We start from the raw sequence: 25,799 nt of genomic DNA on the forward strand, positions 1-25,799 counted from the left end.
TGTTAAGCCGAACCTCCAGAAATTAGGTTCTCCACTAAGGACTGTTTAATGGGGGAAAATGGAGTGAGCTGGGCAGTGGGATAAAAAAGGGAAAGACTCTTCCAGCTTCAGAATAAAACTTCATTTTCTATAGCCAACTGATCCCTCATACTAAGCCTAGACCTTTAACTAGCTCTCCCTGCCTGGAAACATATACTCCCACTGGAAGCTCTCTGCTTAAAATTTTTTACGTATCTGACTGCCATAGCCCTAGCATACAGTGGGCCCTCACTAAATAAGAGTTAGCTGATTGGCCAGTAGTTGGTGACCTACAGTCTCCTTAATGAAGTTCCCTAATCTGCATCGAAATCACTCCTTTCCCTGATCTGTATTTCATGGATGTCCTACTAATTTGCCATTTCTCCCATCTCATCTCTCCACCATTACCCATTGTGCCCATCCGCACTCCCCTCCCCAAGTGGACTAGTGTTTGCTAGTCATTCGATTTGGGGGCATCATGAAATAAACCTGAGCGAAAACCACCTATGTGCGCAAAACAAATAGAACAGATTTTGCCTTCCGCGAAACACAGTGCCTTGATTGCTGACTCCATATACATAACGGTGGTGTATCTTATGTTTGCATGGTACTTTCTGGCTTATAAAGTGCTCTGAAAAACTGAGTTGACTTACTCTTTTCCCGAGGACCACCTTGTGCAGCAGGAGGGGAAGGGCCTGACATGTCCAGTGCATAAATGAGGGAACTAAAGCTCAAAGAAGCCAAGTACCACCGCGCTGGAGAGGAAAACTGGAGCCCAGGTCTTCCCTCCATGAGTCTCCCTCCCACCTCTCTGGAATGTGAGAGGCTGAGCTGTTACCTGGCAGTGTTCAACCTCATCAGGCAGGACATGGATCACTGACTTGCGTCCTCCATGGGCTCCAAAAAGATCCAGTTCATCAATTGCCTCAAGAGCCGCCTACAAACACAGATCTGAATTACTTTTTCTTTCTAGTGAACATGTACTCCCACATCTGATACTGCTTTTTCATTAAGCAATCTAGCATACATGTTTTCCCAAAGGTGATGAAATGCATCTTTAAAATCCAGCTGAAGAATCCTATGGTCGTTTTCTACCCTCATTTTCATGAGATCAGAGCTTTCCTGAATGCTGCGGTTCATTGAAGGAACAAGCAAGAGAAAATAGAAAAGCATTTCACAAAATGAAATCATTCTACCAAAAATGAGATATTAACGAGTTTATAACGTTGTTGGCAATGTGCAGGGGGCACTAAATTCATGGTCAGCTTTTTTTTTTTCACCTATTTTAGCAGTTAACTCCAAAAATGAGCATATCTGGCACTTAAGAAAGTTAATTCGTTTAGTACTAAGTGTATTTTCTGTCAGTTGACATTAACAGAGAATATTTTTAATTTAAAAAACTTTTCCAATTGCAGTTTACATTCAATACTATTTTGTGTTAGTTTCAGGATTACAGCCTAGTGGTTGGACAATCATATACTTTACAAACCCACCTGGCACCATACACGGTTATCACAATATTACTGACTATATTCCCTGTGCTGTACTTCACATCCCCAGGACTATTTTGGGACTACCAGTTGGTACTTCTCAACCCCTTAACTTTTTTCACCAAGTCCCCCAACCCCTGTCCCTCTGGCAACCATCACTCTGTTCTTAACAGAGCAAATTTATTGTTGCTCTAACAATTCTTGCTCTGGAGTCTTTACTCTGTCCAAAAGTACACATTGGCATTCAGGAGGATGCAAGAGAGGCGTGCTAAATGTCTAGGGCAAGAGATGTAAAGTAGGGGCCTGCAGGCTGAATCTGCCCTACAGGTGTGTTTTGTTTGGCTTCAAGAAGTTTTTAAAATGAGTTTGAATTGGAATACCTTTAGAGAATGTTCCCAGTATCCCCAGCACTCCAGAATACTTTTCCTTCTGATCGACTTCATTTGTAAATGTTACTTGCCTAACACTATACACTTTTGAACTTGTGAGCCCTGCCCTACAAAGTAGTCATGTTCTTCAGCCCTCTTTATGACCCAGAAAAGACTGGATGTCTCCATCCAGCTTCCTAGACAACAGCGAAAGCTCAGACCTCTGGGTGATAACAATGGATAATGAGGAGAGAGTGCACTTATTTTTTAGGCACATGCAGATTTCAGTGTATGAAACCTACATGCTTCACCTATAATTTCAGTTGGCTGGGATACATGTGCCACTTGAATTTCATACTTGCTGTTGACTTTTGAAAAATATGCTAATCAGATTAATTCCAAACTTCCCATGAGAACCAAATCAAAGCAGTAAAAACGCAGAGAAGGAAGAACAAAGAGGATGAGCTGTCACCTTGGCCATTCCTACAGAGCTTGCATTCAATTCTGGAATGCCCTGATTAGTCTTATCGCCACGCTCCCACATTCCATAATCCTGCAGGAGAAAAAGGCAGTAATCAGAGCAGGAGAAAGAGGAATTTGAGAGGTACTACGGAAAACTGATTCCTTTATGTTATGGCAGGCATAACGGAGCATGAATATTTCTTCTCAAAGACAACCAAATTCGTGGCTTTACAGACTCAGGCTATGTTCTTCCTCGATTTCAGTTCATTTGACCTTTGTGTAGAGTTTTAGAAGTAAACACTCAGGTGGAACAAAAAAATGCATGCAAAAGTGCTCTCGATTTTCTTTTTTTAATTAATTTTTTATTATTATTATTTTTTCAAATACATTTGTCTCTGCCTTCCCCCCACCACTATTAATTTGTAAGAAACTCTTGGTTTGTAGAGAACAAAATGTTTTATTTATCTTAAAATCAAATAAAATGCAACCCTTCTCTTTAGCTAATTCCTTTGAACTTATATTAAATTATAAGATGGAATAAAGAAACTTTAACAAATGGGTTATAAATAGCTGAAGCCAACCAAACCATTTGAAATAATTTAATATCTTTTTCTAGCATTACCTCTTGGGGAAAAAAAATGCTCAGCGAGTAACAGGAGCCCAAGTCAAAACCAAGGCACAGAATACTGGTATCTTAAACTGATTAGTCCACGTGGATGACTTGATACATGTCTATCTAACTTCTATAATTCATATTTTCTCTTTAGAAACCAAGCACTGGGTACTGTTTTGAAATAATGCTATGTGCACTATTGAAAGATTACAACTCAACAAGAATAGGACCAATGCCAAAATTTCAGTATTTATTACTTGGTCTCTGAAGATGAACATTTTCAAAATGTGAAAATTTCAACTTAGACACACTACAGCGATTTTAGACTCTGCTTTGTAGCTGAGACCCAGGACTCCTTCCTTCAGTATTCCTTACACCTGGGCCTTTCCGCGTTCCAGCTCGTCTTCACTCCAACTCAAAAATTGCTTTAATCAGCTCACTCCCTGCTTAAGAGCCTAAAGCAACAAACTGTTTATCCCACCCTAGTGGATCTTGTTTAAATCTCTCTCTCTGGATGGCCATACCTCCATTATTTGGCCTCCACCCCCTGCACGCCCACAAACTGACTTTATTTTCTACAATGTTCCAACACTCAACTTTTACCCTAAGTCTGCTCCTTCACTCTGCGGCCCCTTTCCCCAAGCATCCCTCCAAACTCACACACTCAGAGCCTGTTCCTGCCTCACCCCAAACACCCCTTTTTCTCCCTTCTGCTTATCTAATCCTACTCATCCTTTCAGGTCCAGCTGAAGTCCCACCTTTTCCACAAAGATTTCTCAAGTTTCTTTAGACCAGGGTTTGTCAACCTCAGCACTACTGACATTTGGGGCTGAGTCACTCTTTGCTGAGGGGCTGTCCTGTGCACTGCAAGATGTTCAGCAGAGTCCCTGGCTTCCCCCCGCTAGATGCCAGCAGCACCCTCTCCAGTATGACAACCAAAAATGTTTCCAGACATTGCCGACTGGCCCCCGAAAGGGAAGACTGCCCCTGGTTAAAAATCACCACTTTAGGCCTGGGGACAGCAAACTATGTCCCTTGGATGAAAAGCTAATTTGTCATCTGTTTTTGTAAATAAAGTCTATTTGAGACAGAGCCATGCCCACATGTTTATGTGTTCTCTATGGCTGCTTTCCTGATTCAATGGCAGAGTTGAGTTGTGGCAAAAGAGACCATAGGGACCACAAGGCTGAAAATATTTACCCTCTGGCCCTTTATAGAAAAAGTTTGCTGAACCTTGCTTTAGATCATACTTGCTTTCTTTTTCGAACCAAACTCTACCCTTTCTTTATCACCCTATAGTCAACCCTGGAGGAGCTGCAGTTTATGCACATTTGCATCTGGACACACCTGGCCTGGGGCACACATCTGGCTCAGGCCCTTCCACCTACGGGCAGCCTGGGGTGAGCCCCGCGGCAGTGCAGTGCCCACCAAGGCACTGATGCTGCTGCCCGTAACCCTGATTCAGGCCAGCCTGTGTACATGCCAGAGGACATTTCAGGGTCTTATTTAAAACAAGAATAATGGATTCAAACAGAGAATGTGGTGCATTCCGAAACCATGAACTCTGCAATTGCGTCCCAGGACAAAAATGTGCCCTTTGTGTGTGAAGGTGACATAATCTTATACCTCTAATCATGCTAACCTTCTGGTCAGCCTCAAATAGCCTGGCCCTCAGAGAATTGTATAATTTTTATTCTTTCTGACAACTGAAAAAAAAAATACTGGGGTTTATACGTACAGCGACTTTATATGCAGCTTCTATGTAAAAAACAAGATTCTGTATGAAAGCCACCTCATCGAGGGTAAAAATAATACGTAAACCTAGTAAAGAGAAACAGTGAAATTATAAAGTTATGTCATGAAGAGAGCTTCCAATTACAGATATCACACTAGCAAATGAATCCTTTTATCCCCATTTTCATTTTTCTTACTAGAGCATCAAAAATTAAGTCTGAAGTAAATTGTAACACTTAATGTCTAATCTCAGAAAGAGGAAGGAAGGAAGGAAGGAAGGAAGGAAGGAAGGAAGGGCTCCACTGTTGTGTGTGTGCCTACATGTCTCAGAGTCAGTGCTCATAATATTATAAAGAAGGATGCTCTTTCTTTACAGAAATAGCTTATTTTTAATACTTATTTTGCCCCTCCCTGCCCCCTTCCGGATTGTCATTCCCTGTATAATGGGCTCAAATGGCCCTGGCTCACCCGAGGCAGTCATCTGGGCCAGGAACAGGAGGTAGAGGGAGGTGGCATCCACCTGGAGGTGGCCCCACTGGTCGTCGCCGACCACGGTGCTGCAGGTGGCAGTGTTGTACTTGGCGTGCAGGCTGTCCTTGGTACTCTGAGTGTGCTTGAACTTCTCCACTTTATCCACCTGAGGGAGAAGGCAAGCCGGTTCTGCGTAGCTAAGGGATTCCTGCCTGGCAGAGGCCACACCCAAGGTCAACCTGCTAGACGCAGACGTCTTATCTGCTACCTCTGGAAGCACCACATACTGTCTGCAGATCCTAGTATGATGTTCTTTATACACAACATGCTCAATGAGTTGTTTTATTTACCCTCGCTGAAAATACCAGTAAATAATAATGTCAACTTTTACAAAGTCAAGCATTTCAACTCAAAAGAAACCCTTTTAAAAACTCAACAGAATAAATGTGGCTTTCTAGGGATGGCTTTTAAGAACAATGTTTTCTTCCCCATTTTTTTTAAAAAAAGGCATGCTCTCCTTTCACACAATTACTCAAAGAAGACTCTGAGACATAGCGTCCTTTGAGTCTGTGGTTCTCTGGTATAATGAAGTTTTGAAGATAATTTTAAAAGGAGAAGGTAAGCAAATTATTTTCAATGCCCCTCTTCATCTTGAAAGGAAAGCTCAAAATGCTTTAAGAATATTAGTTATCATGAAAATGACAAAATGCCCACTCAGATGACCTGCAAACACATTTGTTGCTTTTCGCCTACCTGTCTCATCATGCACTGGAGAAGACCCCGCATGAGTTTCACCACATTCTGTAGAAATAAAGTGGGGTCAGTAACAAGGTCAGCTTCCCTGCTCCACGGAAACCTCATCACATGGCCAGTAAGCCAGCGCTGCTTGCAGACTTCCCCGAGAAGGCAGATCCTGAGCTCTACAGGTATTCTGATTGTTTTATTATTTCCACCTCCCCACTCCATCTCAAAGAAAGAAAATCTTCACGAAGTGACTTATCTCAAATAAAGAGGTCGGACCAGATGGCACTTCATGGCTCTGGAATCCAGTGATTGTTCATTAATATTTTAGCAAGACAATGGTAGAAGCCTAGTACCCTGGAGATTTATGGCACAATTCTTAGTAATTTATTTTTGTTATGCAAGGGTGAATTAAGTCTACCATGCCTGTCCAAAGTAATGCTGATTTGTGCCAAAATAACCATTTGTGACACCATTACTGGACTATTGAGTAAAGTTCTTACAAAATGCAAGTAGATGCCAAGGTTTCTTAATAATATGTATTGTAACCAATTATTACAATTCTTGTTATCATGATAATCAGACACTTTGTCCAGGCATTGTCCAAAACACTCTACCTCATTCTGCCTAATTCTTGCAACAGCCTTATGAGGTGGGTATTATTGTTACCTCACTTTATAGATGAGAAACCAGAGGCTGAGAAAGATGAAGTAACACTGCTGAAGCCTCCCAGCTGGCGGCAGATGGAGCAAGGGCAGAGCCCAGGCCCCCTGACTCCAGAGTTTGAGCCCTTAGTCAATGCCTTACGTGGCCTCTCACTTCCTTTACCACTCAGGCCCAGTGAAACACTGGTCTTTATATGTCCTAGTAACAATGATATAAAACTACTTCACAAGTGGCTGGAGAACAGGCTACCCAGGGCCGTGAGCATCTTCTCTCTTACAGAATGTATATGGTTTGCAGAGGAGGGAGCTGATCACCAGAGAAAAGTCTGGAAAGGATCATCTTTCAGATACTCCTGCCTCTACAATCCTGAGATTCTAGAATATAATCTTACTTTGTAATATATTCTTTTGAGGCAGAAAATGTTACCTCATAAATATAAGGTATAATTAACATTGTTATAATTAACATTTCCATAGTGTATAGCATAAAGATTTGTCAGTTTTACTTCCCCTCAAATAAAGAAAAGCTGTTTTTCCATTATGAAGAAGCTGAGTGGTTCCCAACTGCAGGTGACATTACCATCTCCTGGGAGTGGGTGAACATCTGCAAATGTGGGGGTGGAGACATTTTTATTGTCACCATGATGGGAGTGGGGCTACTGGAATTTAGTAAGGACCAAGGACCCTAAGTACCCTGCAATGCATGGGTAGTCTCACACAATGAATAACTGTATTGCCTAAGCCCCAAATGCAATAGCATCTCTGTTGAGGATCAGTGGGAGATCCCACGTTAATTTCCATAATCAAAGGAGATGTCTCCTGTAGTTATTAACCACGCTCAACAAATCAAACAATGTGGGCTGTTTCACCTTGTTCTCAGTTATGGAGCAGCAAACTGAGTCAACTCTGAGATCAGAAATCACTTACAGAGGAGAGGTAGCAGTATGTGCGCACGCGCGTGTGTGTGTATAGACAAAGATGGCTTTACTTTGATTTTGTCTCAAAGAAGGATGGGAAGTTTGAAGGACACTGACATCAAATGATTATCCTATTAAATGAATTATTCATTTACTTTTAACAGCCATCCAACTTCTTGGAAGAGCATTCAATGCTTGCTGTATGTATTTAAAAAACTACATATTGTTGCCTTACCTCCAGGACTGGGTGATTTTTATCGCCTCACACTCAGCATGTTAGTCAAATTCAAACTGTCCTTCCCTTGCTCCTCTTTCAGCCTCCTACTGCTGTCAAGGCTGCCTGCCACTCATGCCCACTGTGGTTGCTGTAAATAAGCACCAACTAGGTCATAAGAACTCTACCTGGACTTGATGGTCCACTGGCTGTGAGGGCCAATGAGGAATATATGAATCAAATATAAATCCCAGCCTTGACCAGTCTGGCTCAGTTGGTTTGGTGTCATCCCATAAAGCAAAAGGCCACTGGTTCCATCCCAGGTCAGGGCAGATGCCTGGGTTGTGAGTTTGGGCCCTGGTCAAGGTGTGTATGAGAAGCAACAGATCGATGTTTCTCTTTCATATCGATGTTTCTCTCCCTCTCTTTCTCCTTTGTATATACTCTCTAAAGGAAAGAAGGAAGGAAGGAAGGGAGGGAGGGAGGGAGGGAGGGAAGGAGGAAGGAAGGGAGGGAGGGAGGGAAGGAAGAAATCCCAAAGGCTATCATGCCAAAAGAACTATACTTTTATGTGTCATTGCTCCCTAGTTCAATGCTATCACTCAAAACATTCTGAAAATACCTCCACTGCTCAGGGGCAGATTATATTCTTATATAATCAATGATGGTAAATCTTGCCTTTGGTGAGTAACTTTGTTTCTGATTTTGGAAAATAATCAAAGGACTTCATTGTGCTATGTGGTATAGGCACAAAAATTGGACAACACCAATGTAGCTCAAAATTAGAGAGTGACTATAAATTAATAAGACTGCTTTGGAATGGCTCAAACTAGAAAGGCATTTTTAAGGGAAATTCAAAACATATTTTAAACAGGGACAATACTGTTTGGATAAGTATCCTTTCAACATGACCATTCTGAAAGGAGTGTACAGTTTGGAGTATGTAGTTCTAGTGTACTGACTTTTAAAAAACAATCATATTAATTTATATAACCTTGTATATAAGTATAGATTAAACTGATAGAACATGTGTGAGATAAATGTAGTTAGTTAGAAATTTGAATGCTTTATTTTCCTATTTGGAGTGATTTTTTGGAAGGAAAAATCTCAAAGGGAAAGACAAATGAGAAGTTGAGACCACTTAAGCGCCTCCCCAAAATGTTCTATAGCAGAAACGGAGCCAACGCCTACACCAAACTGTTCTGCTCAGAGCTGCTTCTTCGTAGGCTTTTCATGTTAAGGAAAAGGTGCTGAGTGGCCAAGACATGGCAGCCAGTCAGCATTACCTGCTCCAACTCGTAGGCCTTGGCCTTGTCCTCATCACGGTCGGCATTCTTGCGGTAGGCCATGCCCAGGCCCCACACAGCCAGGATGCTGTAGATGTTATCCCGCACCCAGGCATCCTTCTGCTCATGACTGGCAGACAGCAGCCCCGTGACAGGATTCTATCAGAGAAGAGACACAAAATGACTCAGCAACACTTTTCGCCCAGCTCCTGGGCAACGAATGTTTGTCCTCAGTGGGTACAGTGAGGGTCAGGATGACAAGTGAAGAGACTGGGGTTCCAGTACTTGCTCTGCCACCAACAGTGTGATCTTGGGAGAGAAGTGACATCACTAAGAAAATCTCTTAGGAACATTCTCGCTTTGAAGCTTTTGTTCTTTTGCTTTCAGACCAGATCGCACTATTGGAACTGACAAACAGAAAAAGACTGCAAGGTATTTACAAATACATGCACTGTGGGCTTTAGGTCTTTTTTTGCCTTCACGTTTCCACACAAATTCGTAAAGCATTGAACTTGGGGAGTAGAGCCCCATTCTGTCACTGTCTCTTCCCCTGTCCCAGGGAAGCTACCCACTCTATCTTGGCCTCAGCTGCCTCACCTGTAACGCAGATACTTCATGTGCCTAAAAAGGAGGTGCTGAGCAAGAGGACATTGGAGGTCTTATTTAGCCATGATATCCCCTATATTTATTTACTTAAATACTCACCCAAAGATTTTTTTTTTATTGATTTGAGGGAGAGACAAGGGAAGGGGGAGAGAGAGATGGAGAAATATTGACCAGTTGCCTCCTGTATGGGCCCTGACCAGGGATCGAAGCCACAGCCTGGGTATGCGCCCTGACTGAGAATGGAACCCATAACCTTTTGGTGCATGGAACAATGCTCCAATTAACTGAGCCACATGGCTATGGTTGGTGTCACTGGTATTTAAGTATACATAATGTTTATAATAGCATATTCATAATAGCCCCAAAGAAGAAACAACCCAAATGTCCATCAATTGATGGGTAAACAAAATGTGGTCTATACAAATAATGAAGCATAACTTAGCAACAAATAGGAATGAAGTACTGACACACCCTACAACATGGATGAACCTTGAAGACATGATGCTAAATCAAAGAAGCCAGTCACAAAGGACCACATTTGTATGATTTCATTTATATGAAATGTCCAAAATAGGCAAATACATAGAGATAGAAAGTAGATTAGTGATTGTCTAGGGCTGGAGGTGGGGGTGGAGGGGGAGGAAATGGGGAGCAAGCGAAGGTTAGCAGGCTTTTTTTCTCTTTCTCTGGGGGATAAAATGTTCTAGAGTTGATTGTAATGAGTATATTAAAACTATTACATTGTACACTTAAAATAATTATATTGTAAGCAAATTATACCTCAATAAAGCTATTATTGTTAAAAAAGTCAATCCTAATAAACTCTGTACCTAGAAATAAAATAGATAAGAGTAATAAAGCCTCTGTTGACTTTTCCTGAAAATATGCAAAGAGTATGTATCTGATAAAATACATTGTAACAATCAGCCTTGCCAGCTTAAAATAAGGGCACCAAATTATTTACAAGAGGGCTCATGAAAAAAACTCTGCTGGGTACATTCAAAGTGATACTGCCAAAGTTATTAGGTAAAGAAACATTGGCAGAGTTTCAAATGGTCCCAGCTAAAGAATTAAATATTCAATTCTTTCCTTTAATCTATGCCCTCTTCAAAAACATCTAAAACTCAACGGATAACTGCCATCAGGGGGCAACGGCATTCAGTGTATCGACATAGTTCTACAGCCAACAACTACAAATCAATGATTTGAAAGTCAACCAGAACTGAAGTCTAGGGATGGCTGAGTGAGGTATGAGTCTCATACCAACGGTGGACTTACGGAGTTCTTTTTTAAAAAAATCACTATGCACCAACAATGTATAACACAGGCATCTTTATCTGTTCTGATGTCAGTTGACTAACTCCAGGACAGGAAACCTGGGACATCCAGGGAAAGGACTCAGCCGTTTCCCGGTGTCCCCATCGACTGTGAGTTGAGTGAGACAAACAGCCTTCCGATGACACAGCAGTGACCGCTTGCACATAGCGCCAAGTGTGGTTTGGATTATGAAATGTCACTGCCCTGTTAACGGAAAGTTACTTCTTTTATTCTTTAAGTTTGGCCTAAATTGTTGAAGTGGATTATTTCATCCCCACCCAGAGCTAGACTGTCTGAACCCTCTGCTCTACTCCAAAGCAGCAGTCTGGTGTTTTGGCAGTCCCCACATTCAAAACTGCATATGCAAACCATTTTATTTTTTTTAATTTTATTTATTTTTAGAGAGAGGGAAAGGGAGGGGGGAGAGAGAGGAAGAGAAACATCTTTGTGAGAAACATCGATTGGTTGACTCTCGCACGTGCCCTCTCGCACGTGCCCTGACCTGGGACTAAACCTGCAACCCAGGCAGGTGCCCTGACCGGGAATTGAACTGGTGAACTTCCACTTTGTGGGACAACACCCAACCAACTGAGTCACACTGGCCAGGGCCACAAGCCATTTTAAATTGGGGCGCTACTGCACTCAGCATAAGGAATATTTATTGTCATAAAGTGAATGTGTTTGTCTCCCGGAAATCGTATGTTGAAATCTAATTCCTATTGTGCTGGTATTAGGAGGTGATGCCTTTGGGAGGTGATTAGGTCATGGAGGCAGAGCACTCATGAACGGGATTGGTGCCCTTACAAGAAAAGGCCAGAGGGCCAGCTTGCTCGCCTTCTGCCTTGTGAGAATGCAACAAGAAGTCAGCTGCCTGCAACCCAGAGGAGGGCTCTCACCCAAAACCGACTGTGCTGGCACCCTGATCTCAAGACTTCCCAGCCTCTAGAACTATGAAAAATAAATTTTTTTCTGCTGGTTACCACCCAGTCTGTGGGATTTTGTTAGAGCAGCCCAAGCTGATTAGGACATGCTTCTCTCTTTAAGTCTATAGAAAAAAAAATGTACTGTGTTGGAAGATGTGGCAAGTTCCATTTTTATGTGACTCATAAAAATTGAAATGATCATAGACTGGGACATACTTTGCAATCCCCGCCCTGGCACAATGTTAAGTATTGTTTCCATGCCTTAAGCTTCCTAAGGGCAAAGCCTGCGTTTTTGGTTTACCACTCTAACTCAAGGTCCTGGCCTAGTTAGGTGCTAAATAAATAACTGAATAAATCTATAATAAAGGTTATAGTTTTACTGATATATAGCCTGAAATATCTATATTTGTACATACTACCTATCTATATTTGTATTATGCATAGCTACTGCAAGTAATTTTCCCTTTAAGAATGCTTGCTTTATTATTCTGAACATTCTTCTGTTCAAACTTTCTTCAGGAAATCCTGAAGAGGCAAATCAGGCATGCACAGCATGAATCTTGGGCATGGTTCAAATAGGAGGTAGAGCCTCTTTTTTGCTCTAAACGTAGAAAAGTGAATAAAACAGGGAACTGCTTCAAACACAGGAACTGACTTATTGCTAGACTAAGAGATGTGTGAAATAGAGAACAGTCACCTCACAGAACAGAGCTGGGGTTCGAGAAGGCAGGTGGTAGGGCGGTGGACTTCATTTGGGGTAGGGGTTCAGTGATAGAGGGTGACCAGAGAAGACTCCCTAGACTGGGGAATTCATGACTCCCTAGGGTGGTGGTGGTGTGTGTGTAGTTTATAAGCAAATATTCAACATTAGTATTACCTCCTTGAAAAAGTTTTAAAAAGCTAAAGTCTTCATCACGCAAGCTCAAGAAATGGCACGTACACAATCTTCTTGGCTGGTGGCAATATAAAGATGATTCTCAGAGCAAGCAAGGGATGGGGCAGAGTTTAACAACAGAAGAAGGCAAAGATGCTGAAATGCTGACATTTACTACTCCTTAGAGGGTGTGTGCATATAAAGGTGCAGATCTGGGCTGCGAAATGGATGCTGAGCCAATATGAAAACAGTAGGGTGCTTTTGGACTTGAACAGTAGGTCAAAACGAACTAGACAGAATTCAGCAAGAATTTATTTATTGGGCTCACCTGTTTCATAAATGTCTGCTGGACTAACTTTATTAGTCACTGCTCCCACACTTTTAAGTTGACTCAGCTCGCTACACACATATACTCCCGCCCCCAGGGCTCTAACAAACGTTCAAACAGAACCTCTTCTCTTTTTTCCAAATCAGCCCCCCTCTCCCATCCCAGCGGCTACCCCGTGACCCAGCCACATCTTACCCCAATACTTAGGTACAAGAAATTTCAACTGTATAACACTGACTGCAAGTTTGAACAGCAACCTCCCAACAGCACGTGAGTGGGTGCCAAAAGCGAATGCTGTGTTAATGGAAGTAGTTCTCAGAACAAGGGAAATAAGAGTTTCACTGAACTGCCAGTCTGGCAGAGTGCATCTGACATGCTTTGTCACTGACAAGCACCATGTTTTTAAAGGGACATTCACTAACTGCAAGGTACCCAGAGGGTGATCAAGACTACGAAGAGGCAAAAAGCCAAGTCTCATGGGAACAGGGGAAGAAGATGGTTGTTTAGAGAAGATCCCACCGCATTTGAATGTGTTCTGTTAGTTTCCACAACACCAGGCCGAGGACTGACATCTCAGTACTATCTCACCTTACTACAGGAATTAACGAGAGGCAAAGAATGAAAATCTCTTAGAGAGTGGTAAAATCATTTGCACATTATGGCCCAGAATGGTTGCTGAGTTTTGAAAATTTTAAGTTGAGGCACTGGAATCTGAAACAAAGCTGGAATAAAGAGATTGCCTGCAATGCTTTGCTACCTACCCAGTTTATTTTCCTATAAATCATCATTCAGTCATAGATGATGAATTTGCATCATTCAGAGATGGTGCAAATGTTTAGGCCCAGGACGGCTTGTAGCTTGTGCATTATCTGTAAACCTGGAGGGGGAAAATCTAATAAGCAGCAATTTAGGAAAAGACACCTCTATGCCTCTCATTTCTTTTTCATGTCTGTTAAATGGGTCACCTGTTTTGCTCCTTGGCCCCTGACGGTCAATGTTCCATGCAGCTGGTGGAGCATGTGAAGGTTCAGAATGAGCCATCCCAAAAAGTGCTTCAGGGTTACGCAGATTACCTTGAGCCAAAGGCAATTTTAGCTTGAGCAAAAGAGGAACTTCTGCCCATCCCTCAGAAGACTTTGAATTAAAGGTTTTGCCCATAGAGATTATCAGAGATAACATCTTTTGACCAACCTACAGGGCAATTTACTAATTTACTATTTACTGCTCTTCTTATCATCCTGGGCTCAGCTAATCCTTAGCTCAGGATGTTTCACAGACCTCAATCTCCCTTTCTGTCTCTGAATTTTTCTTGCATGTGGGATCTCTGACTTGCTCATGTATGTAGGGTTCCCACAAGCAAGAGCTTAAATTTGGTTTTCTCTTGTCAATCCACCTCCTGTTGATTTGAGTATTTGGTCAGCCAACACACACACACACACACAACCAAACAACAACAACAAAAACCAGAACAGGGAAAGGGGTATTTTTCCCCTTCCTCACAAATGATTCTCTTCAAGCGTTATTCAGATGTCACTTGTCTGCTCAAAATTCTCATCGCTTCCCTTCCCACTCAGAATAAAAGCCAAATTCCTTTACCCTCAAAGATAAGTGAATAAACCTCTAAATGTTCTGTGGTTCTAGTCTGTAAACACATTTTGGACTAGGACTTTTTTGTTTACTCACTCAATTTCTTTAATAGTTATAGGTAGGTGTAATTAGGATTTCATTTTTTCTTGAGTTAATGTTGGTAACATCTATCCAGAAATCTGTCCTTCTACATTTTCAAACTGACTGCCAAAAATTGCGCATAGTATTTTTCCATTTACTCCTATACTGTTTATTTGTACCTCCTCTCCCATTGTCTGGCCAGTTTACCTATTTATTAGTCCTTTCTAAAAAACAGCTTTTGGTTTTGTCAATATTTATATTACATTAATCATTACTCCTATCTTATTCTTTTCTTCTGTTTTTTGGGTGCACTCTGTTGTCCTTTTCTCAATGTTAAGTTCATTAATTTTTAAATCTTCTTTCTAATATATACATTTCAGGATATACATTTCTCCTCAAATCCCACTCTAGCTATATTCCATAAATTTGTGTTTGGAATGCTTTTGTTGTTATTCAGTTTTAGATATTTGATAATTTCCATTATAATTTCTTCTTGTATCCATGACACATGTATATATCCATGACATGTATATCCATGATCTATTTAGATATATTTGGAAGTGGATTTAAGTTAGATTCCATACATATTGGGGGGGGGGACTTTAGAAATTGTGTTTGTTATTGCTAGTTTTCTTGCATTTTGGCAAAAAAATGTGATGTGCATAAAGTTTATTTTTCAGTATTTTTATACTTTCTTTATACACTAATTTATCATCAATTTTTTAAAAATGTACTTTGCAAGATTGAAAAATTTCCCATTGGTGGAGCACAGAGTTCTTTGTATGCGTACTTGATCAAGTTTGTTTTTTATGGTGTTCAAACTTTCAATGTCCTAATTATTTCTCTGCTTGATCTATTAGTATCTGAGTGAGGGTAGTTTAAAAACTCCTACTGTAATTATGGATTTAACTTTACAATTAGGTCAAGTTTTTCTTTACACATTTTGAAGCTATGTTGTTAGTATTCTGTGGGTTTAAAATTGCTTTATTATTTTCTTGGTGAATTATCCTCTTATCATTTAGTAATAGTATTTTTATTCCTAATAATATATATTTTAAACTTTAAAATCTGTTTGATATTAGTATAATTACAATTTCTTTTTGGTTAGCATTTGCCTGGTATAGCTTGTTCCACTAAATTTTCAACCTTCCAGTATCTTCTATTTAAGGTTCTGTCTCTTATAAATCACATGTATCTTTTAAACTTTTAAAATAATTTCTATTATCTGGCTAATTTAAGAATTTGCATTTATTGTGACTACTAAGATAGCTGGACTTATTTGCATCTTATTTTGTCTTTTTTATTTACTTTTTTTTTTACTTGTCTTCTCCCCAAGCTCTCTCTTCCTTCCTTCCCTTGGTGTTATCAAATCTTCTCTGTTCCTCCATTGTTTTAAGTTATATATTCCACTCATATTGCTTTAATGTTAATGCTTAAACATGAACTCCTGACTTAAAATATATAATACTTCTATCCTCCTTAATGTGATTAGGGCCTTAGAATGCTTTAACTCCAGTCTCCTCCTATTGTTCTGCCATGTTATTACTTTTCAGTATTTAATTATATTTTTTATTATTACTATTTTTTCCACTATCCCATTCTTCTCCTTTTAAATTCCATTGCTGCTAAATAGCATTATTCAGTTACTGCCCTGGTCTCTGAATTATCTGCTTTTTATACCAAATAATCTGTAGTCACAGTGAACGCTGTCTTGATCATTATTTTTCTTTCTGATCCATATTCTCTTATCACCACTTTGTACTTAACACTTTTATGAATAAGGCTTCAAACAGAGTTGATATTGAAGAAATGTACAAAGTTAACATTTTCTAATCTGGGCCGAACACAATCTAGGAATTTATTTTTTTAAGATACCTTCTAGAGTACATATTTGTACTCTCTCACTATATAAAATCAAACCTGCAAAAAGACCTTTTATAAACATAGCTCTTTCCTTCTTGGCTTGTAAATTCAAATAATATTTAGCAGCAAGTATATTTGGCAAGTGACTAATGGGAAAAATTCTCTTTTCACAGATACAGGAAAATGAACTTATTGACATGCCAGCTGATATGAACAAACTATTGCATCTAACAGAAGAACATTTATGAGTTTGACATATTAACACTGAATGATTTCTAACAAGTGAAATCAATATAAGTCAATCTTGATTTACAAAGCAAATCAGAAACAGAGTTCAGAGCTTGTACCAACTGATACTGAAAAATGCCTCATAAACATCTGCACATATCTACTGTAGGTGGGGAGATACAGCATAAACTTTAGAAACCATTTTTGTTCATTTTTTTATTGTGGTAAAAATATAGATAACATAAAATTACTCATTCATTTTTACAGAGTGGTTAAGTGACATGCCTAAGATCACTCAGAAAAGATGATGAAGCCTTACATGGATTAGGGTTCTACAACTGTGAAGACTAGTTGTTGGGACAGGATGGGTGTGGGGTGGGGATAGGTGGGAAGGAGTACGGTTCTCCATGCGCAGGCGCATGGGATCTCCCAGCAGAACCATTCATGGAATATTCTGGTTAGCCAGCAGAGCCTGACAGTGCAGCCAGGAAGGGGAAAAGAGGGCGCACATGAAGGCTTCTCACCAGCTACCCCCAAAATAAATACAACTAAAGGCTCAGACAACTATTTAATGATTAAAATGTTAGAGAGGAAAGTCCAACGCTGCAGATTTGCTTTCATGAGAAGACAGTTCTTTCGCTCCTGATGGACTGCAAGCATGGATCAATAGCTGGGTCATTAGGATAGCTCAGAGCCTGCAGGAAGTATGTTATCAACAAGGACTTAAGGGTAACTTTCATTTGCCTGGAGCACTGCTTGATGCAAAAGGAACAAAACTAATGAGGTCTCTATGCTTAAGGATCTCATCACATCAATGGAAGACATAATTATGCTCAAAGACCAGAAAGCAATTAGTAACTGGATCAGGGCTTTTGGGGCAGGGTGGTGAGGCAAGGACATGTGGCCTGGGTACGTGTGGCTTATGTCAAAGTCATAAAACCACCAACAGCACCCACAATTTACCGATTGCCTACTATGGTGCCAGGCAACATACTGGGCGCTATTTTTTCCTGCATAATACTTTGGTGGAGGCAGGTGTTATTATTCCCATTTTAAGGATGAGGACATGGACTCAGAGGGGCTGGTTACATGTCATTCGTTCAAAGCAGAGCTCGTGATTTAAAACCGGGTGTGACACAAGAACCAAGCTTCATCAGTTTGCCTTATAGCCCCTTCCATCACAGTAATGAAGGGAACAGCCTTTCAATGTGGATTTTAAAACACTTTGTAAATGTAATGATAATATAGTCCAAAGAGGAAGGCAAAAGGACAACCTCCATTCTCCTGCTTACTCCTTCTTTAGTTCCCAACTTGAACATCATCTCTTCTAGGACTTCTCCCCTGCTCCCCAAACTGGGCTAACCTCCCAAAATAAGAGCCATAATCCTTAATGTGCAATTTCAAAAGCCAATAAGCTCTGAAAATTTCAAGTGTTTTCATAAGTTTGCAGCAAGCTCATCTGGTGACAAAAGATGGCCTGAACGGGATGTGAAGCTATTTTCAGTCCTTATTTTCCTACTCAATATGAATATTCATATTCTGATGTGGAAATAATAATGTACTTGATTAAGGGGTGCTGCCCAGACTCCACTGCAGTTATTGTAGCATATATAAGTATATTATCTTTCTAAAAATCCCAATATTTCTGACTTGCAAACCACATCTGGCCCCAGGGGTTTCAGACAATGGATTTTGGACCTACACCTTATGCATAAATCTCACTGCACTACAATCATTTATTCTTCTGTGTGAGCCCAGCACCTGACAGAGTGCCTTGCATATACTAGGTACACAATAAATGTTTCCAGAATGAGGAAACAAGACTAAGAAATTGGCTAAGAAGGGAAAATGGTTAGTGGCTTGGGAGTGACCACGGTTCCCAACATGCAGGCCAGGTATCTAACCATGGAATGCCACTGCCTTCTCTGATAGGAGGCCCTATAAATAGTTGCTGTTGATTGAGGGCAAGCAACATAGCTGCTGTCTTCACTAGGAACAAAAATAGTCCAGTTGTCTTATATGATGGACCCACGAATAGCTTTAGCCCAGTAATACAAAACAGCAGGCATACTCATACTTCAGACTACATGGGCAGCTTTATAGGTCCCCTGGAACTTGGGAGCAGAAGACCTGCATTTAGGTCTGACCCTAGTACATGCAGTAAACTTTTGGCCTGCAGTTTTCTTGTCTGTAAAATAGCAACCAGAGTAAGCCCTAAAGCCCTCCTCTCAGGTGGGTCTCTAACAAGATGATCCATGGGAGGGACAGCAGCAGTCTCCCCACATTCCAGGGTGAGATGAAAACCTCAGGAGCTTCTTCACTCCTGTGTACTGTCCTTGCAGTCCCGAGTTCATCGTCCTCATTCAGTGTGCTCTGTTCAACCTACACACACCTCCTTTCCCATCCAAAAGAAGCAGAGTCAATACAAAAAGACGCATTTTGTACCCAGGGCACCCAGGGGGCTCTTTCTGTTTTTTATCCCAAACAGTGGACAAAAAATTCTGTGAAGAGTAGCCCCATAGCCCTTTGGTCCACTAACTCGTGGAGGATGGGGTGGGATGGGGGGATGGCGTAATCACAGGCCAGCAGGACTGAATTTAAACAGGAAACCTCTTAACTGCAAAGTCTCAGGAAACGAGACGGGACTGGATAGAAGAACGAGTGAATGAGTATCAAGAGAGGGCAGCTCGGGACGGTCCCTCCTTACCTGGTAACACAGGATGGTTTGCTGAACCAGCCGCGCGTAACCGTCCAAGCGGACCCCGGAATTGCTTCTGCTCCTCATCTCCGCGATGCACTCGGGGCCGCGGTGCCCAATTTGGTGCGTGGAGGTGGGACGCGCGGGCTACGGCTGCCAAGCGTTCCTGGTTCCCAGACACTCACAATCTCGGTCAGTTCTCGGGATGGAGCCCGGCGGTCGTAGGTCAGGGCTTACAAAAATGATAGCATCAAAGTAGGATTGGAAAACAAGCCAACTAGAGTTTCGTACAACTGGAAAGCGCGGGGGCGGGGACGGGGCTGGCTCTCGCGGCCTCGCGGCCCCGCGGCAGAAGCGGCGAACTGGGTTCCAGGCGTGGGGCGACGGTACCCGCGCGGAGCCTTTTTTGTCTTCCAGCGACCGTGAGGAGGCCCCGGAGAGGACCCCCAACCCTATCCTACCCGACAGCCGCGGCCCACTTGCAGCTCCGCCCCGGTCCCGCCCCCGCCTCGGAACGGAACCCTCCGAGCCGCGGCCTAAGGGGGAAGGAAAAAGGGGTGGTCCGCTGGCGCAGCGGAGAACCCGGCTCCGGGCCGGAACCAGTTTGTCTCCCTGAGCCCCTTACCTCCCCACCGGCCGCCGACTCCAGCCGAGGCTGTAGAAACAGACCTTTCCGCTACAGCCACCTCGACGCCCCGGCCCCGCCCGTGGACCCGCCTCCGGCTCCGCCCCTGGCGCGGAGCGGAGCGGAACCCGCTGAGCCTGGCCTCCGGAGCAAGGTAGGCGAATTCTCCGCTAGGGCCCCAGAACTCTCCAAACTCCTCCCGTCACTAGCGGCCCCGCCTCTCCGAGGTGAGCTCACAGTCTAGCCCGTGGTCCCGCCCTCCAGTCCTGCTCCCAGGTCTGTCCCCTCCGTCCCCCGGCGGAGCGGAACCCTCCTACAGGGTAGGGGTAAAGACGGGTTTCCGGCGGGGCCCGAGGCAGGTTGGAGGAGGCTCCCGGGTAGAGCCACCAAACGCACCGGAGGCGGGAGAAATAGACCCGCCCATTGCAGCCTCCCGGGCACCCCTCCGCGGGCTGGAATGTAGCCCTGCCCATGGCTGAGTATCCGCAGCTGAGCGAAAGTCGAGTAGTGGGGAGAAAAGGGGGCCGCCGGGACAGGGTCCCCAGCGCTCCCAGTCCAACGGGTAGTCACTTGGATGCCGCTCACCTGGCCAGGCCTGCAGTTCATCTCCAATAGGTCTACATCTTGAAACTTACTAGTTTCTTGTGGCCCATAGTTACCTACACATCAGTCTTCTGCCCAGTATTCATTTTTCCACCAAAATCTGGCCCCATGTGAATTCCGTTGGACACCTCCGCTAATGTAATCGTTATTTCCACATGCCCATTGTTAGCCTCCATACCTTTACGGTGTGCTTCTTGACACAAGGCCCTTCCTCCTCCTTGCTTATCTGAAGCTTGTTTCCTTTAAGTGTCCTCACAGCTCCTCCCTCCTGTTAGCCCTCCCCATTCTCTTAATTCCCTTACCAATTTCTTCACTAAGAGTTTAGATCTTGGAGTGACTTTAAATCGAGTTTATATTCCAGATCTTCTACTTACAAGTGATGTGAGCTTAGGCATGCAATTTTAGCTGTTGCAGATTCACTATTCTCATCTGTAAAATGGGGATAATAATAGCACCTACCTCCTAGGGTGGCTATGAAGATTGAGAGGATGAATATAAAGCACTTAGCGCCATGCCTGGCTTAGAAAAGTACTTCATAAATCATAGGTGTTTTCATCATCATTTGACAGTAATGTAATTGTAATTTTTTTCATATATGGTGTGTTTTTATAACTGGGTTGTAAGTTACGTATGGAAACTGTCTTTGGTATTTCCCACCATGTCTGGTATGGCATTGAGCAGGTAGTTGTACCTCAATTAATGTTAAATGAATGAATGAATGAATGAAAGTCAGTCCTGCTCAGCCAGGTACCCCTATGTATGGTCCCTAATCAATGTCATTAAAAAGTTCAATAACATAAATCTTTGCCTCTCAACTAAAGAACCAACTCCCTAATCATTTTACATACTTTTTGTTTTCTTAACAATCTGGGTAACTTTCTTAAATTATGCAGTGATTCATGTGATGTGCCTCCATGCAGAATTTGTTATGGCACAGTGGTAAAAAAAACTAGACATTAAGTTATCACCATTAAATCCCTTTTGGAATCTGAATATGTACTCTTACTATAACTCTCATGTGTTCTTCTGCATCTAAAAGCTGGGATCATTGCTTCTTTTCATTCTTGCTTTTGTTCACATTGAGTGCTTCTTCAGGAATCCATTTTGCAGCCATGGGGGGAAATGGCTAATGAGCTTTGCTCATTATCTGACATTTCCATCCAGTATGGAAACATTTTCAGTTTCCTTATCTCATTCTTTGTAAATTCTGCTACACACACACACACACACACGCACACACACACACTTTTTGGCACATAGCCAGCCTGCATTCTTAGGGTTTGATCTATGCGTCAATGCATATTATCATATGATCTGTATTTTTCAATTAGCTTGAAATTCAGAGATAAAACCAAGAAGGAAGGCTACAACTTCCTAAGTTTTAAATTTTCAAGTGACTTTTAGTGACTAGATTCATTTTGGACTAGAAGCTGTGCTATATAAAAATACACTGTCTTAGTATCCTCAAGCCCCTGAGATACAAAACCTCTATATCTTGGTCCCCAGATCCAGGAAGGCTTTCTGTGGTTGGGACCCAATAGTAATCTGTCTCTAGATCATTTCTTAAATTTTTGTCAAGAATGAGGTATGGAATGTGATGGGGTCTGTTATTGTTTCTGAAGCTGGTTCACAATCTTCATAAAGGTGAAAACCCAGAACTGAATCCTGGGGTGGCACCATATCTGACCCCAGCCAGAGTGTCCACCCATTGTCCTGCCACAGGGACTGCAGCCAAGGAAGCTCCCAGAGAGCCATATGTCAGCATCCAAGGCAGAAAAACCAACAAATGTTTCTTTTAGCATGTTCAAGTCTTTGACTTTAAAGAAAGGCATTCCATCTTTGACACAGAAGAGAAGGACCATTCTGAAACAATTTGCTGAAAATAGCCAATTAGCCAATTTAGTTAATTTATGACATTTTAAGTTTAGTTAACTGGAAATCATTTTGTTTTTCATCACAATATATTAAAAAATCTTGAATTTGTCTCTGCTCCAGCTTCCTATAGATAGTTTGAAACTGGGAAGTAAAGAGGAAAAAACAGGGAACATAAGATTTCTTCACAGTGAATACTGTTTATAAATATATTTAAAAGAACACATTCCCAAGGAATGTATTCAGTTTTTGTCTGCCCTAACTTTTTGATGCTGCTTCAGACTCCAACGATAGCAGCAAGGAGCTGAGGCAGAGATAAATTGAATAGTCATTAAAATGCTGTTATGAAGACAAAATGACAACACACAAATCAATTTGGTAAATTGCTCATTTAGTAAATTAGCTCTTTTTCAAAATGGCCCTCAACAAAGTAACCTGCCTCCTAGGTGGGTTTATTAGACACAACCAAGTATCACAAACGAAGCAATTTCACCATTTTTGCTGAGAGCAATCATCATGCTGCTCATTAGTTACTTTGTGGATTAACGACTGCAGCGTGTTTTGGGGAAAAAAAACTTCTCAAACGTTCTGAGGAAATAGTTCAAATACTGGTCATTCCTGTAACACTCCTTGCCTCGTATTGGCACCACCTCTATCTCCTTCAATAGAGTCTCAGATTTGGGGGCCAATCTTAAACCCAAAGGAGGATGCTTCTCAGAATAATTATCTCTGTCCTGCCCCTTAGCTGTCTGAAGTTAAAAAAAAAAAAGACAAGAGAATTTGGCTTAAGGACCACAGTCCAGACAATAAACACTGCAGGGAAAATAAGGGGGAGGAGGTTTAAAGGACACCAGATATTATGCGCCTTGTTGCATGCATTTAGGTTACATAATCCGCTTCAGGAGACTTTGTTTTGGAGATCTTATCCCCCAAATCTAGAGTGCCTTTACCACCGTCCTCAGTACTCAACATCTTTGAAGTACCTGAGCATTGTTGAAGGAGATATTGCCTGGAGACCTGTTGGGAGTTGAGGCCAACTTTCCCTTTTGTGGTTCCCATATGCTAATAAACTCCCCAGAAACCCCACATCCTGTCCTTCTTGGAGTACTACTGTTTGATGCTGAGGAAGCAGACACTTGAAGGAGATCCAAATCTGGGGCTCACGTGGGGCCAATGGCAACATCTGTTAAGGAGATAATCTTGAAAGAATAAGGGGGATTAGATTAGAAAGAAAAATCAGAAACTGATCTCATGAGGAAGAACAAGCCTTGCTCTCATCTTGCAGTCACAGTGTGCCTGCTATTTGCCAAAGGATGTTACTATTTTGGTCATCATCATAATCAGGGCTGTCCTACCACCTCAATACCACACCTCCAGAGAAAGGATCGCAAATGTTTTCTCTTTGTGAAAGTTCTCAAACTTAAAGGAGTTAACTGCAAATTTATTGTGTTGATTTTAATATTTTTGTCGATTTTAACATATAAATACAAGACAATTAAATAGAGAAGAAATATTGCAAAGGCAAATCAGCACACATAGAAGTGTATTACATTATTATTATGGTTAGCCTGGGATACAACATTCACTTGAAATATATGCAAGGGAACCTTAGTGAAAGGCCTAACTAAAAGGTTTGGAAATGTTCCTAATAAGGACACACTTGAGGCACTGCTCAAGCAGCTGTAGGTGGGAAGCAAGACAGACCCTCTATAACTAGGAGCAATCAGGAATTGATACATATGGAAATAATAGCATTGCAGGGCAGTTCACCATTCCCAATAGCTGTTCCCCTTGTCACTACACACTCTTCAAGACTAGAGCTCTTTTAAAAAATAATTATAGCTCTGGCTAGGCCAGAGTGTACCAGTCATAACCACCAACAAAGTACCATCGAATGCCTTTTAAAGAACAGCGATATGATTTTTTCTTTATATACATCACTTTTAAAAAGTAATCCCTATGCTACTCCCCTTTTATGAAAGGCCCTGGGGATCTGAGAAGTGGCAGTGTATGTATCTCCTCCACATTCACAATTTACCTGACATGGTCTAGATTGCACTCCCATCCCTCTCTGAGGCATGGTATTAAGCCAAACATCTTGGTGCAGATTCCATAAGTTAATGATTAGGGATAAGGTCAGGAGATGGATATCGAATACCATGTCTACAGGTGTATACAATTCACACCCTGTACAAGGGTACACCCTAGAGGGTGAGTGGGGCGAAAATATGGCCCCCACTCTGTTTGCCAAACCATGAGCCCATGGGGCTGTGTCTGTCTAGTGGCAGCACCTTTTACTATTTTGCTCAAAGGCACTGTATGAGCTAATTGTGGAACTGTCTGCTTACATTTTTCCAGTCTGGCTGGCATCATTATTTCTTGATTTGAATGAAGTTTCTGTATTTCACATCCCATATAATCTCCAAAAAGGGTTTTAGAACTCACTGAACCAGCAAGGTTTTTTTGAGTTATAACATTAGACACAACAACACAAGCATGATTCTACAAAGAAATAAATTTACACAGTAGAAAATAAATACAAAAAATGTAGAACTAAGATTTTTGACATATGAGTCACTAGAATTGAGCTTATTTACAACAAAGACATGCACAACTAAACTCACCAACAGGCTGAAGTCAACAGTTGCTTAGTATAATGTTATCAAAGATAACATAACCTCTTTAAAATGTGGCTGGAAATGAACTACTTTTATTTTCTTTAAATGAATCTTATTTAGTATGTTGTTTAAAACCAATCTTCTTTTAAAATGAAGGATAAGAAACCAAGTTGCAAATGTCTCAAAATATCTTGGTTTCCTCTTCCAGTAGTAACCACTGCCCTCAATTAGCTTATGGTCCTCCAGGGGTTGCTGAGTATAAAATTAGTTGATTTCCATACATCTCACATTGCGGAAAAGGTAAAAATGGACGTTTTCACTGTCAAGCATCATGCTTTGATTTCAGAAAAAGGAATCACATTTGCTCAATAAAGTGTAAGCTTCCCCGCTTTGAAGTCCTTCTGAGAGCGATACGACTTTTACCATTATAGGAATCTTCTTTCTCATTAAACATGTGCTGTTTTCCAGTGAAATCATGAAGGCACACATCTCCGTTCTGAACACTGAAAGAAACACCATTCTTCTCTGTAGAAGCATTCCCTATATAAAGAAAAATAAAATTGGTGTCATGAAGTATCCACAAAAAGTATTTTAAAA

At 41.6% G+C, this 25,799-nt stretch overlaps 2 protein-coding genes and 1 pseudogene across 12 annotated transcripts in view; 1 reads left to right on the forward strand and 2 right to left on the reverse strand.

Moving 5' to 3' along the window:
- Positions 1–20,259, reverse strand: part of PHKA2 (phosphorylase kinase regulatory subunit alpha 2) — a 57,050-nt gene extending 36,791 nt beyond the window's left edge. For 3 of the 5 annotated variants that reach the window (XM_054581115.1, XM_054581114.1, XM_054581112.1), the window contains exons 1-8: positions 20,110–20,259; positions 19,494–19,716; positions 8,980–9,138; positions 5,910–5,957; positions 5,154–5,322; positions 4,690–4,772; positions 2,349–2,429; positions 857–955 (exon numbers count right to left, since the gene is read on the reverse strand). In XM_054581115.1, the coding sequence (XP_054437090.1) occupies positions 857–955; positions 2,349–2,429; positions 4,690–4,772; positions 5,154–5,322; positions 5,910–5,957; positions 8,980–9,138; positions 19,494–19,571 (717 nt within the window). In that variant the 5' untranslated portion in view covers positions 19,572–19,716; positions 20,110–20,259. Of the gene's footprint in view, positions 1–856; positions 956–1,045; positions 1,340–2,348; positions 2,430–4,689; positions 4,773–5,153; positions 5,323–5,909; positions 5,958–8,979; positions 9,139–19,493; positions 19,960–20,109 lie in introns of those variants that run through there. The other 2 variants (XM_054581113.1, XM_054581116.1) reach the window with 2 other exon arrangements.
- The window catches only part of LOC129076930 (scavenger receptor class B member 1-like), a 36,515-nt pseudogene continuing 30,945 nt past the window's right edge, over positions 20,230–25,799 (forward strand).
- The window catches only part of ADGRG2 (adhesion G protein-coupled receptor G2), a 68,130-nt gene continuing 67,888 nt past the window's right edge, over positions 25,558–25,799 (reverse strand). For all 7 annotated transcript variants that reach the window (XM_054581117.1, XM_054581121.1, XM_054581122.1 and 4 more), the window contains one exon: positions 25,558–25,742. In XM_054581117.1, the coding sequence (XP_054437092.1) occupies positions 25,558–25,742 (185 nt within the window). The remainder of the gene's footprint in view (positions 25,743–25,799) is intronic.

Source organism: Pteronotus mesoamericanus, unplaced genomic scaffold (genome assembly GCF_021234165.1).
Source record: "Pteronotus mesoamericanus isolate MK-2021 breed Mesoamerican mustached bat unplaced genomic scaffold, CSHL_Meso_final contig_65, whole genome shotgun sequence".
Classification (NCBI taxonomy): domain Eukaryota; kingdom Metazoa; phylum Chordata; class Mammalia; order Chiroptera; family Mormoopidae; genus Pteronotus; species Pteronotus mesoamericanus.